This window comes from Myripristis murdjan, chromosome 12 (genome assembly GCF_902150065.1).
Source record: "Myripristis murdjan chromosome 12, fMyrMur1.1, whole genome shotgun sequence".
NCBI classification, from domain to species: domain Eukaryota; kingdom Metazoa; phylum Chordata; class Actinopteri; order Holocentriformes; family Holocentridae; genus Myripristis; species Myripristis murdjan.
This window is the reverse complement of record NC_043991.1, coordinates 14,227,885-14,241,088: the sequence shown is the minus strand read 5'-3', so window position 1 is coordinate 14,241,088 and position 13,204 is coordinate 14,227,885. Positions and strand designations below refer to the sequence as shown.

The 13,204-nt window shown below is 39.4% G+C and overlaps 1 protein-coding gene across 1 annotated transcript in view; it reads right to left on the bottom strand.

Annotated features, from left to right (window-relative positions):
* LOC115369445 (carboxyl-terminal PDZ ligand of neuronal nitric oxide synthase protein) overlaps positions 1-13,204 on the bottom strand; it is a 70,699-nt gene that overhangs the window by 23,072 nt on the left and 34,423 nt on the right. The window contains exons 3-8 of the mRNA XM_030066058.1: positions 12,611-12,703; positions 11,166-11,224; positions 8,187-8,295; positions 6,688-6,829; positions 4,183-4,361; positions 122-283 (exon numbers count right to left, since the gene is read on the bottom strand). Of these exons, the coding sequence (XP_029921918.1) occupies positions 122-283; positions 4,183-4,361; positions 6,688-6,829; positions 8,187-8,295; positions 11,166-11,224; positions 12,611-12,703 (744 nt within the window). The remainder of the gene's footprint in view (positions 1-121; positions 284-4,182; positions 4,362-6,687; positions 6,830-8,186; positions 8,296-11,165; positions 11,225-12,610; positions 12,704-13,204) is intronic.

Below are 13,204 nucleotides of genomic sequence, written 5' to 3'. Positions count from 1 at the left end.
TGTCATATTGTTTTGCAGCAATACAAAATTATTCAAAAAATGGCCTCCTGTGCACTATTTCACACAATTTTTCACACGGTGCAAAATCGCCTGTGTATATTTGTGCATCTCTCTGTCTCACCTGTGCCACGGCCACCTGTGTGTGCTGCTGCTGCTGCTGTAGCTGGTGCTGGAGCAGGTGGAGGTAGTGTTGCGATGCCAGTGGTGTAAGAGACGGAGAGCAGGGGCTGCTGGGAGAAATGCCCTGGGATGTCACCGTGAAGAGGGGCCTGCGATCAAAGTCCTGATCACAGAAGAAGAGCACAGACACACACATACAAAAATCATTTTACAGATGAAGTACAAGGTACATAGGAGAGAGCACAATTTATACTGGTATAAGAACACCTGATTGTCCTTACACTCGCCAGTATAGGGACAAATCCTGGTTGTAAATTTCTCTCCACCTCCTCTTACTCCTATTTATATCTGTCCCAGGTTCTTCCTCTGCTTTTTCACTCTGCAATTCTCCCTTTTCCCTCTTGCTGTTTATCCATTGATCTTACACCTCGCAACTCCTCCCTGAGGATTGTTTTATTCTTGGTACCTTGCGGGCGTGTGGCACACTCTTATACCTCCGTCTGGGTTTTTCTAAACAGCTGACCCATCGAAAAACTTGTTTTCCTTCACCAATATCCTAATTTCTACATATTCATTCATTCAGTCAGTCATTCATTTTCCGCACCGCCTATCCTTGTATGCTCGAGTGGGTGCTGGAGCATATCCCAGCGCTTATAGCTACTTTTATATGTGGTAAATATGCCTAGATAACCTGAACCTTAAGTCAACTGCTCAGATTTCCGAATAAATTCAGGTCATTGGGGATACAATGCATTTGTAAGCTCATTTATTATTTCTGTGGTCGAAGACATTTATAATATCACTTGTGATCCTGAACCACCAAATGATACACCAAATACTTATCAAGTGTAACACTGAAAGCTGCTCCAGTTAATCAAGATAGGAAAGGTGGACAACAGATAAAACTAAACGCAAATGGAGTAGAGCATCTCTAAGTATAAAATCTCAATCTTTTGTGGACTTGGATGATTTCCAGATGATCTCAAGGGGCAGAAATGGTTCCTGAAGAAACAGGGCCTCTCCCAAGTAGGTTTTACCCTCATCCTACAACACTGTTGTAGGAAAGCTGATATTTCTGTCAAGCCAAATAACTGCCAGAGGTCCAGTCTCCATGTCAGCCCATACTGTATGGTGTAACTGCTACATCACACCTCTAGAGGGAGAGCTGGCACGCTGTAAGCTGCAACACCTGCAGCTCAGCGTCTGATAGAGGGCATCAGAGGGGGCACCAACAATTTAACATTACTTGACGTCAGCTTCTACTTCTTCTAGCTCTTCCTTTAAAAAATAAAAAATAAAAATAAAATCTGAAATGTTACTTAATGCTTGTGTGGAGTCATTTTTGATAATCATTTATAGGTAAATATTTGAAAAAATAAAGGCAAAAAAAAAAAAGAATCAGCCCCAACAACTGAATTTCAGCTTGGTGCTATATGTGTATAAGGTTCTGTTTTCCATCTAATCACAAACTTCAGTGTATCTGTGAGGACCAATCAAAGTCTGCCTTTCAGCTGCCTCCTGTCAGAAGAGTTACTTTACTCTGGAAGGGTGGTACAAATGACATACGAGCCACAACATAGGACACAGTGCAGAGACAATATCACTTCATGTCTTCATGAAGTGATATTGTAAGGTTTTACCAAGTTTTAATGGGAAAACCATCTATAGATTACAGTAGCTAATGAACTTAAACGAAAGGGTATAAGGAAGCTTGTTTTGATACTGGCGTAGAACTGTGTACACAAAAGAGCTCAGAAATATTAATAAAGGGTTACTGCAATTTTACATGCCATAATGATATTTTTCTGGATTCTTTTAAATACTAAAACTTCTTTTAAATACTAAACTTCACTTACGTCACTGTAAACAGGGAGAAGCTTGTAGAGCCAGACTGACCTCAGAGACCTTACAGTTTCCTACCGACCTGAAGGGTCGATCTCTGTTCGGCTCTTTGAAAGTCCAAATTCTACAAGTCCTAGGATTTTGCTATTTTGCACTATGACTACCATGGGCCTGCAGGCCTTGTTGGGCTACAAATACACAGTAGATTCACTCCATTACAGTTTTATCAGGTGGGATGGCAAATCTTTAATGCTCAATATCACAGATATAGCCTTTTAATCCTTTAATGACTGGCACGCATTTCTGACACTCCATCTTTCCTCTATCCCTCCTCCCTCCATCTTTTCCATCTATCTTTCTTTTCTCTTCTTTCTTTCTTTCTCTTTCTTCTTTCTGTCTCAGTCTCTTACCCATTCCCTTGCTTATCTTCATTGAACAGATGTTCATGAACCTCTCAATGGGATTATGGCGCCGCTGCTCAGAAATCAAAGGGAACAGGGAACTGGGTTTTGGGATTAGGTGTCCTCCTTTCACAGCCACCAGGAGTATTCAGGTTCTCCACTCCACTCCCACTCTGCTCTACTAATTTCCAGCAGCCTGACAGTAGCTGACTCTACTACGCTGACTCTGGTGACAAATCCAAAGCAACGCACCCTGACACACCAAAGCCTTTCATACTGTATGTTTGCATCTTTTCATCCTGCGGGTGTCACACGATAAGTGGAAACAGGGTTGAAGAAGTGCAACAGATAACAATTTGGTGTTACTCCAAAGCATAACTTCATGTGGCTTCAAAGTCCGCCAACTTGAAAACACAGGGAACCAAAATGTATCTGATGCACTAGGATCCATGTCATTTTGCCACCTATCATATGCCAACTTGGAGCTGTGATTAGACACGGACGGCGGCAGCCAATGATCTTATCCAGTGCTGCAGTAGATGACGAAGCATCGTATTTTCCTTTGGCTCAGTGAGCCATTTGGCAGCACTGTGCACAGCTAATAGCATCAAAACACCAGTAGAGTCAGTGCCATTAATCAAGACAGAGTCAATGTCCTGCAGCTAAACAGAGAAACAGTCCAGACAAAGAGGGCCATAATCATTAAAACCAGGATGCTCCTGTTACCTTGTTTCTGCTCAGCTGCTGCTGTGAATGATGCAGGACATTGGCTGTAACTGTGGTGGAAGCACAATATCTTACGTTGTATCTGAGTGTGATTATGCTGGACAAGAAACTGACTGTGATTGCCCTTACAAATGCGCTTATTGCAAGATATTGCAAGATCTTGACCAGGACAGGACAAAAAGCAGTAAGGAGAGAGCTAAAAAAGCTAAAAATCAGCAACTCCAAGAGTAGAAGAAGTAGAAAACTCCATAAAAACAAATTACATAAAGCTCATGCCCCTGCAAAAGCTTAGTGGTCCGGAAGTAGATTAGGGATGCTCGATAACATCAGTTGAGAAAGGGTTTAAAATGAATATTGGCATATTGACAAAAAAATCCAATGCTGTCCATTCCTAATAAAAATAAATATGACATGTTTTACAAAACCTAAGCTGAAGTTGTTTTCTTACTTTGCCAAATGAATGTGTACATTGTGCCAGAGGACCATCAAGATTAGGCATAATTGTCATAATATGTTAATGTAATTCCACAACAAGAGAGACCTGATGTTCTCTGCAATTAATTGGAAAACACCTCTGAGCATATATCTGCAGTCGGCCAGAAGAATTGGAAAATAACAGCAAAAAAAGCTCAGAGACTGAGGATGAAAAAAAAAAAATCACAAAGGATTTCTAAACTTTTTTTTGTTTTTTAATTGGTTATCAAAAGGAGTTATTGCTGTATAACTGGCTACATGTCTGCCATTTCATCATTTTTTCTACTCATCCAGAGTCTTAATAATTAACAGACAACTGGAGTCTTTAGGCTTTTTCACTTCCTAGGTTAGGGTTAGCATTTATATATTAATGCATTTTTTGTTGACTAAAATTTAAATCCTAGCCTTGACCTGTGAACCTTAAACCAGTTTTTTGGCTGTGGGATTGTGCACAAGCTATTGTGTGTCAAAAAGAGCAAATTTATATAAACTTGGAACACCAACTATAGCCTCTTGCACTCTGCAGTGATCTACTTTGTTTTGGCTTTCAGATTTTCTTTCACAGTGGCATCTATGTGTGTGTGTGTGTGTGTGTGTGTGTGTGTGTGTTCGTTCTTACTATGATGGTCTGTCCAGGTTTGACCACGTTCAGCTCAGCCAGGCTCTGTAGTATTTCACTGACTGCCTGCTCACACAGTGACGCCCCTCCTGAAGGCTCCTCTCCTCGTTTTCCTCCTCCCCCATCTTTCCTGCCCTCCTCCTCCTCCTCCCCTCGCTCCGCTCCTGTCAGTTTACGACCTGCAGAGGCAAACACAAGCACAAACAGTCTGGCATAACCGAGCGACTCTGTTGCAGCTGTTTGATCACCACTCCAAATTAATGAGCTACAGAGATTAGACAGGTTACATTCAAGCGACAAATTGGTGTAGAAGGGCGGTAAACAGGAGCAAGGTCGAGCTTTGGTCAGGAGACAGAGAATGAGCCTGAGCCCAAGAGGAACCTGACACCCATTAACTATACATGTGGCCACGCAGTGAGGGCTAATAGAAACACTACACTCAACATTTAGTCACATAGCACCGTGATATCATTTATTCCTTCAATGTGGCATCAACAAGCTTTTCCCCCCATGCATCGCCTGCTCAGGTCAGTAGTTTTTAACATGGGGCATCTGGGGATCCTCAGAAGTCTCATTTTGAATGTTTGGCCAATTTAGCCACATTTTACATTGCAACAGTTGTTTTAGAAAATCATGCAGGGGGTACGAAAGATTTCACAATTTATAATCAAAATCCCTCCATTTTCAAATTTGAATTTTTTGTTGAAACAACCACCTTATAATGCTCTGCTTCTGCATCTAACACAGTCGTCACCAGTTATAAACCACAGAACTGATAATTGGCTGTGGAAATCAAACATTTCCCCAGGGACTATTTTCTGGCGGAGGGACCGTTTCACTCCGCCCAGTTTCAAGTCATCAGAACACAACAGTGCTGCTGCTTTTAGGAAACTAATGTGGACGATTTTATTATGGTGATGTTATACTGGTGTGAAAAAAGTCTGAAGTTTCTGAAAGTTTATTTTCATATCGTAGTTCAATGAATGGAAACCAACAGCTGGGAAAAAATGATATCAGTTCTGAAACACCACTGCTTGCTGCGGGAAAAGATTAGCAGAACTGTGAAGTACATACATTTTAAAGATATTACGTAAACATGCAGAATCAGTGTATCGTCCTTTAATACAAACCAAAATATGTTTTCATTTTGGGGTTTTAGGGCAAAATCACATCAAATGTTCACAGCTTAGTGGAAGTCATATTGGAGGTCCAGAACATGAAGTTTGACAGTTTGTGGCTTCGCTGGTTGGCAACAATAATTTGTTTGGGAAATGATTCATTTCAAATATTAATTGATTCCAGAGGAACGCTTAAAATATTTACAACATGGAAGTTTAGTTATTATCATAGCAACATGCGCACACACACACACACACACACACACACACACACACACACACACACACACACACACACACACCTCAAATGAAAAAGGAAAAGGACTTTAGTCATGTCTATGCCAGTTAAAGGGGCAGAGCGTTTTGTGAGCAGAACAGGTGCTGGTGTTCCTCTGTGTGTTTTTGGCTAGAGCGCATTAGCTCGACACTTGGAGAAATCTGGGAATCTGATCGAAACACAAACTTGCAAAGACACTACAGTATGTCTCTTAAAGATGGCAGCAGTTAAACTCAATCAGTTTGTTTGTTTGTAATGGAGACCCTCAGGCAAGGATTTCTTGGCTGTTCCTCCATCTAGGCTAAAGCTGAGAGGTGATGGGAACGTGCTGCCTGAGGAGGTTAGATGCTCATCACTGTCATCCTTCATTTCACTTCTTATCACCATATAAACCATTTCACAGATTTACTTTGACTGGAACTGAATGTAATAATGTCATTTAATTCCTGAAATGCTGGGATAAGCATTTGAACTTGTGTTTTCAAAGTGCTATAAAAATGTATTCTCATATAATTCATAATAGTGATAACAACAATAATAATAATGATAACAATAAGAAACTTTATTTATTTAGCACCTTTAAAAACATAATTACAAAGTGCTTCACAGCAGCAAAATAGACGACAGAATCCCATAAAATCACAATAAAAAAAAGGATTGTAAAAGCATAAATGTAAGAATAAAATAAAGTATATGATAAGACAAAATAATAAAAGAGTACAATAATAAAACAATACAGTGGGTTATTAATTAAGTAAAAGTGCATTTAAAAAGGTGTGTTTCTAAAAGAGATTAGAAAAGAGGGCCAATATTAATAGTTTAAATCTAACTTCATGAAAAGCTTAGCTTTAGTAAGCAAGGCAACAAGCCCTGGAATAAATGGGATAGTAACCCTCGATGTGTATATTTAATAATTTCTTTACACTCTATAAAGGCAGCACTGTGTGTCAAACATTTAAATAATTCAGTGTGCAGTAACTCTCATCAGGTGGGCCTCTTAACCTTTACTTAGGGCTTGTCATATACAATGTAAATGTGCGAGTGTGTGTGTGTGTGTGTGTGTGTGTGTGTGTGTGTCTGCGTGTGTGTGTATGAGTGTGTGTGTGTCACCTTGACTGGTGGCCTCCTCTGTAGACTTGTCGCTCTCTCCGTCCGCCTGTCCGTCTGCATCTTGCTCAGCATGCTGCAGACTGAGCTTGTGACACACCTCAAAGGCCTGACCCACTGTCCGCACAATGCGCATGGCCTGAGTCTGACAGAGGACACACACACACACACACACACACACACACACACACACACACACACACACAGAGAGTGAGAGTGAGAGATTGAACAGTAATGACAAAAAAAGGCACATACAGTGTTGCAGCCATGATAAATATATGTTTTTTGTCATGTTCTTTGTGAACACTAGGTGGCGCATGGGTGCAGGGAGGCATACAGGTGAGCTCACAGGTGGAGAAGAAGAGAAAGGGGACCAGATGAGTGTTGCAGCTATATCAAAATTCACAACTGTTCCCCAATCAATCCCCGATTTGATTTTAATGATAATTAAACTGATAATTTATGACTGTGCCATTTTTTTAAGTAACAAAAAAGGTAAAATTTGTAAGATTCATAAAATCTGTAAAATTTAATGATTTGAAGTAATTTTTCTGTTCTTTTTTTCTTTTTCTTATCACATAGTTAAAAACATTATTGTGATAAATTACATTAAAATGAAGGGCGGAATTTCCAGTTTCCAAAAATGTAATAACTAAACTGATCACTAATTATCAGTCAAAATGCAATAGGTGACTCATCCATTCACAGATGTGTATGTAACCATGTAACCTCCTGTGTAATTCCTATTAATGTAATAATTCTTATGTTAACAGGAAAAAAAGGCTTTACATTAATGGTGGGTACCTTTTATTTTGTTTGCTGGATGTTTATTGCGTTAAGTGAATTATTACATTAGTAGTGCAAAGAAACAAAGCTAGAAAAGGCATCCTTATGCAAGTTCTGAAACTATAAACGGTGATACGCACAGTCACATTGATAGTTTGTGAAAAAGTGTTGTAATTCATCCTTTTTGGTCCGAACCACTTTGCCTCAGCCTGCCTCGTCTGAATCTACCTGAGTTAACAAATTCCCTGCGTTTCCCACTATGCCTCTTCACAATCCACAGAGAGTGTGTCTGAACTTGTTTCACCAAGCTTTCGGTTGTCATTTAGGTGAAAAGCAATAGTCAAAGTGTAAGCAATAGCAAGAGCAAGACTGGAAATTTCTCCATTGTAGAAAAGGTGAGACAACACACCCTGAAAACTTAACACGTCTTGTGGCTGGATTGTATTTAGTGTTGCAAACTGTTGACTCTGGAAGCTCTTGCCTTTGAGACAAGACATGCAGACCCCACAACATGGTGTTTATAACTTCATTTTTTTCTTTCATTAAACTGCACTGAAGCTCTCATTTGGAGATATCTCCACATGAAATCATGTCTTCCATGTTGGACCACTTCCCCATGAAAGTAAGACAAAAACAGCACCAAGCAAATAGGTCATCAGCAGCCGTTTGCAGACTATTGACAGTTTTTTAGCGTGGTTTTATAGAAAGACTCTCACCTTCTTCTTGGATTTGAAGACATTACACCTAAAGGAATTACTGGAGCCGTCTCTGGCGATGTAGCTGAAGATCTTTAAGTCCTGGGAGTCATGAGACACGTAGAAAATCCTGGGAAAACACAAGGATCGACTTATTTCTGAAATAAATAAAATAAAAGTGCATAGTACTGTATGAGTTAATGGGTGACCACGTGGAGAGGAGGGTCCCCCCACTGAAATCGGTCCATTTCCATTACAGTTTACAACTACACATTATATTCCTGCCATGCCTGCCTGGTTTTGTCCTTGCCAGGGAGCCTGTACTGACACAGTCTGCAGAGCAAAAAGTCAGACCTGCTGAGTCAAAACATGGATCCCAACCACCTTTGAAATCACCTCTGCTGTAATTACCCTTCCAGAAATGGTTTTGGTCTGTTATGACGGCTAGGGCTGTAGTCTTGTGGTCGGTTGGTCTATTAGTTGGTCGATATGCTTTCGCCCGGATAAAATTCTCATTGGTTGGGTGTTACTTTAATAAGCAGATGTGTATGTTATTTTTGGGGAGTGGGTGGGACATATGCAGACCTGAAGTGTTTTTTCGTGTCTCTCCCTTTAAAGCCAGATGTGACGTGAACTCATTTTAGATGATGTATCATTTTCAAGATGTGACCGATAAAATGAATTGTGAATAAACTAGGAGATTTAGACCCAGATTGAGATTATGATGTGACTGCTGACCTGCTAGCCAACACTCAGAAAGAGAAGGAGTAGGAAGAGGAGGAGGAGGAGGAGGTGAGATTGCCAGATTCCAAGACGACTTATTATGTCAGTAACATAATAAGTCAACACGCTACAACTTGTTTTTTATTTTTATTTCTAATTCATTTAGGCCACCAGGTATGTTAAAGTGCAGTCAGTGCACTGTACTCTACATTAACTTAACTGACTACGATGCACATTATAATGTGCGGATATCCTGTTTTTCTTTTTCTTTTTCCTTCATTGAGCAATCGACTGATTGAAGAGCAGGTAAAGATTTTCTTTGGTTGACTACATCCCTAATGACAATATTTTTGCCAAGTGCACAGTTTCTTCCATAAGATGCACTAATAAGGCGCTATTTCCCACCATTACTGTGATTCATGATCATTGCATGATCTCCACTAAACATGGAGGTCTACCTCATATTCTGATGGCTGTAGAAATGCAATCAACCTAAACAGAAGGCTGTCACACATCCTACAGGCAGCTGCATAGATCAGATACTGATAACACTCTGCACGCTTCACTGGTGTTGTTGCCTTCGTCACATTAAATTCACATTTTTGATTTGCAAGTAGATATTTTTTTTTAACTGCTTGATGAATTTACATCAGTTTGCCATATTTTAGGGTAGACTATCATCAGCTTTAATTCACTTTAATTGACTTTCTGGAATTATCCGCACAACATGATTTGTAGACTTCATATCCCACTTCCGTCCCCCCAGTCTTAAGTTAACTTGTTAGACTCTGCTGCAGCATGTGCACTGGGAACTAGCCAAACAAATTATGACCATGATGTGAAAAGCTCCACGACTGAAAGATAGATGATGAAGAGCAAACTGTGTATCTCGGCTGCAGCCCCATATCACCTCACTCCCACACACATACACACATACACGCACACACACACAGAAACACAAGCATGCGCAATTATATTTGCATGAACACACACGCAGTCCCTCGATAAGATGTGGCTTTGCCAAATGAGATCCACCCATAGCGGCATACATTATTCACACACACACACACACACACACACACACACACACACACAGATTTCCCAAGTGCACACAGTCACAGCACAAGCTGGTTAGCCACTCAGTGTGAAGACAAGGAGGCCGACTGTGTGCTCTGTATGTAAGTTTTTACTTTTTTATTAAAATTTTTAAAAACAGAATTAAGTTGGGAGCAGAGCTGAACTGTAATCACTTCGTTTTTGAAATATTCTTAAAACTTGAGACTTAATAATCTCAGAATTTTTGAGTTTTTCTCATAAATCTGTGAGCTTTTTTCTTACAAATTTATGATTTTAATCTCAGAATTTTCACGTTTTTTGTAGACAATTTGGGAGTTGTTTTCTCATAATTTTTTGAGATCTTCTTGTAATTTTACCCCTTTACTTTCAGATAATAACTGAGTTTTTTTTCTCTTAAATTCATGAATTTAACTTTGAAAATTTCAAGTTTTTTTCACAGAATATTACCTCCCTCCACAGCTCCATAAAATATTTCTCTCCCTAAATGGCATTAAAACACCTTTGTATATCTACACTTCATATTTAGTACAGGCATTTTTTTAAATTATTATTATTTTAGAAATTGCTTCCAATAGTACAAAACCACACAAGTATCTAGTCACTTCTAAGCCTGTAATTAAATTTATGTGGACACACACTGGTAACATATAGCTTGAATTAGAGCAATTTGTCAAGCAAAATGAAAGTATATAAAAGTGTCACCCGCTTTAATGTTGTAAGAGAACGTGCGTTCGGTGACTGCAGTGTGAGGGCAGGACGGTCCCAGGAGAGTCACTCACTGTACAGAGCACATATGCTCCAGCAGCCACATGCACAGGTTATAGATTATTCAGCAGGACGTCTCATGGATGTAATGACACTTGGCACTTACATTCAAGCACATTAGTCCTCTATGGTCAAGCACATGGGAGGGCCTTTAATGCAACGACCAGTGTAGCACATTCAGCTTAAGGGGCACAGCATGAAACAAGCCTCATTTTCTTCCACAGTGGCTCAGTTGGTGAGCACAATTTCCACTGAGAGATGTTTATGTTATCTATTGTATGCTCACAACACCGTATGTTACTGCGGTTAAAACCAGCAAGTACATGGCGTCATGGAAAGACGAGGTTGTACATTTTCAGTTTCAATTATTTTCAACAAAGCCAGGGGCCAAGACGGAGAGGTTTAACACACTGAAGCTCACAGATTGAAACTAACCTGTATATGGGATCATGCATGATCAGCATCTTGCTCTCATCCCAGGTCCACTCCTTCCTCTGTGTATGAGACAAAACGATTACAATGAGGCACTGAAACCTGACTGAAGTTTCACCAAAAACAGAATTTACATACCTTTAATAAATAAAGGACAGCTACATCTGCATTTGTGTCATATCAGTTATCTTTAACCAAATATGTTGATATTAGGCATGGAAATGAGTAATGTTTTCCCAGATCGAGTGATCGCATGAGCTACTCAAGGGGCATCGATTCATCACGGAGGGAAATCTATTTTTAGAGTGCATCTTATGGCAGCAGCATTAACAATGCACAGCAATATATCTGATGCATAATGCTTATATTCAATCAAAACAGTCACTGTTACCATTTGATATAAAAAAAAAATATTCACAACCAATAAATCATAACGAAAAAGCATTAAACTATCAGCCTGTTGATTACACACCAGCATCAACCATCAGATATGGCGAGATCAAAACAAACAAGGAAACAAGCAAGGAAAAATAAATAATAACATTTTAAAAATAGAATTTACTTGTCAAAAGGGGAGAAGTATAAAAAAAAAAATCTAATGGAGCAATCAATTATTCATGTCCATCCCTAGTTGATATCAAGTACAATGTGGATATGATGACCGAGCAGTCTGATAAGAAAACTGCTTCACTTCACTGTTATACAGCCTTTAAAACCACAAAAAACAACATTTATGGTGTTACAATATTATGGTATCATGGTATTATGATGTCTCATATCACTACATTGACGTAACACTGTACTACAGCTGTCATTTCATTCCTTTTAACTTGTTTGCATGGTTTCATACTTCATTGTTCTTCCCTTATCTTGACGTGTTGGTTTATTCTTCTGTCTATTTTACATGTATTTTTTTGTGTTTGTGTCTATTTAAATGCCTACTGTGTTTACTGATTTTTATCAGCTCAATTATAAAGCACTACAAGCTACTTTCCGTGACATGAAAGGCGCTATAAATAAAGGGTATTATTATTCTTGTGGTTGTTGCTGTTGTTATCATCATTATAGCAATATATTGCCCAGCCCTATGAGAGAGAGAAACCTAAAAAGAAGACTGTGGCAGGACTCAGTGTGTCGGTTTTCTGGTTTGCACAAACAGTTAAATAAATGCTCTGTCTGTGAAACCCAGACAACTGTTCTATGAAAACAGCTGCAAAAGCAATTTCTTTCATGGTCATGGATATTAAATGAACTGTCTGACATCACAGAAAAAATGTGATGCTAAATATGTAAGCAATTTCAGGACAAACTGAGGAAATTTTACCTCCAAGATGAAAACCGACATTATCTGTGGAATTAAGCAACTGCAGTTCACTCTCTCAGGCCGGTGTTTCCTCCAAAGCGAGGTGTGTTATCTCCTCTCAGACCAGCTGGTGCAGCTTTCTTACCTTCTGTTTTTTCCTCAGCATCACTTTGACTCCGTCCACAGACACCACGATGCTGACCTTCTTCTTCTTGATGTTCTTCGCCTTGAACTCATACTGGGAAAAGCACACAAACAAAACAGATGCACGTCACCATCACACTCTGCTCAAACACAAGTTTATGATGTCCAGGTGAGCCCTTCTTTTTTTTTTTTTTTTTTTTTAAAGCTGCAATCTGAAGATATTACTGACTATCTTCTCCATCCCAAAACAATCTGGTAGTTCCATCTACTCAATCATGCCAGTTCTGTCATGTCAAAGTTGTATTTAGATAAATGCAATGAGCTGGAAGTCATGTATCCTATCAATTTATGATGTCATTAAGCCCCTCCCCCTTCTCTAATTGGCTGTTTTTGACCGCCTTTATCTATTGACTTCCATGTCATTTTGAGATGTTTAACTGTTTTTATCTGTTGATCCCAAAATTGTTATCTGTCTTTGGATTATCACTTTCTTTTTGATTCCAGAAGTCATGTTGACATGACTGGCACACGGTGTTTATCCGCCCCCCTACAAGTACAAGTCTGGGGCGGACAGCTACAGTTTTCCAGTGTTCTT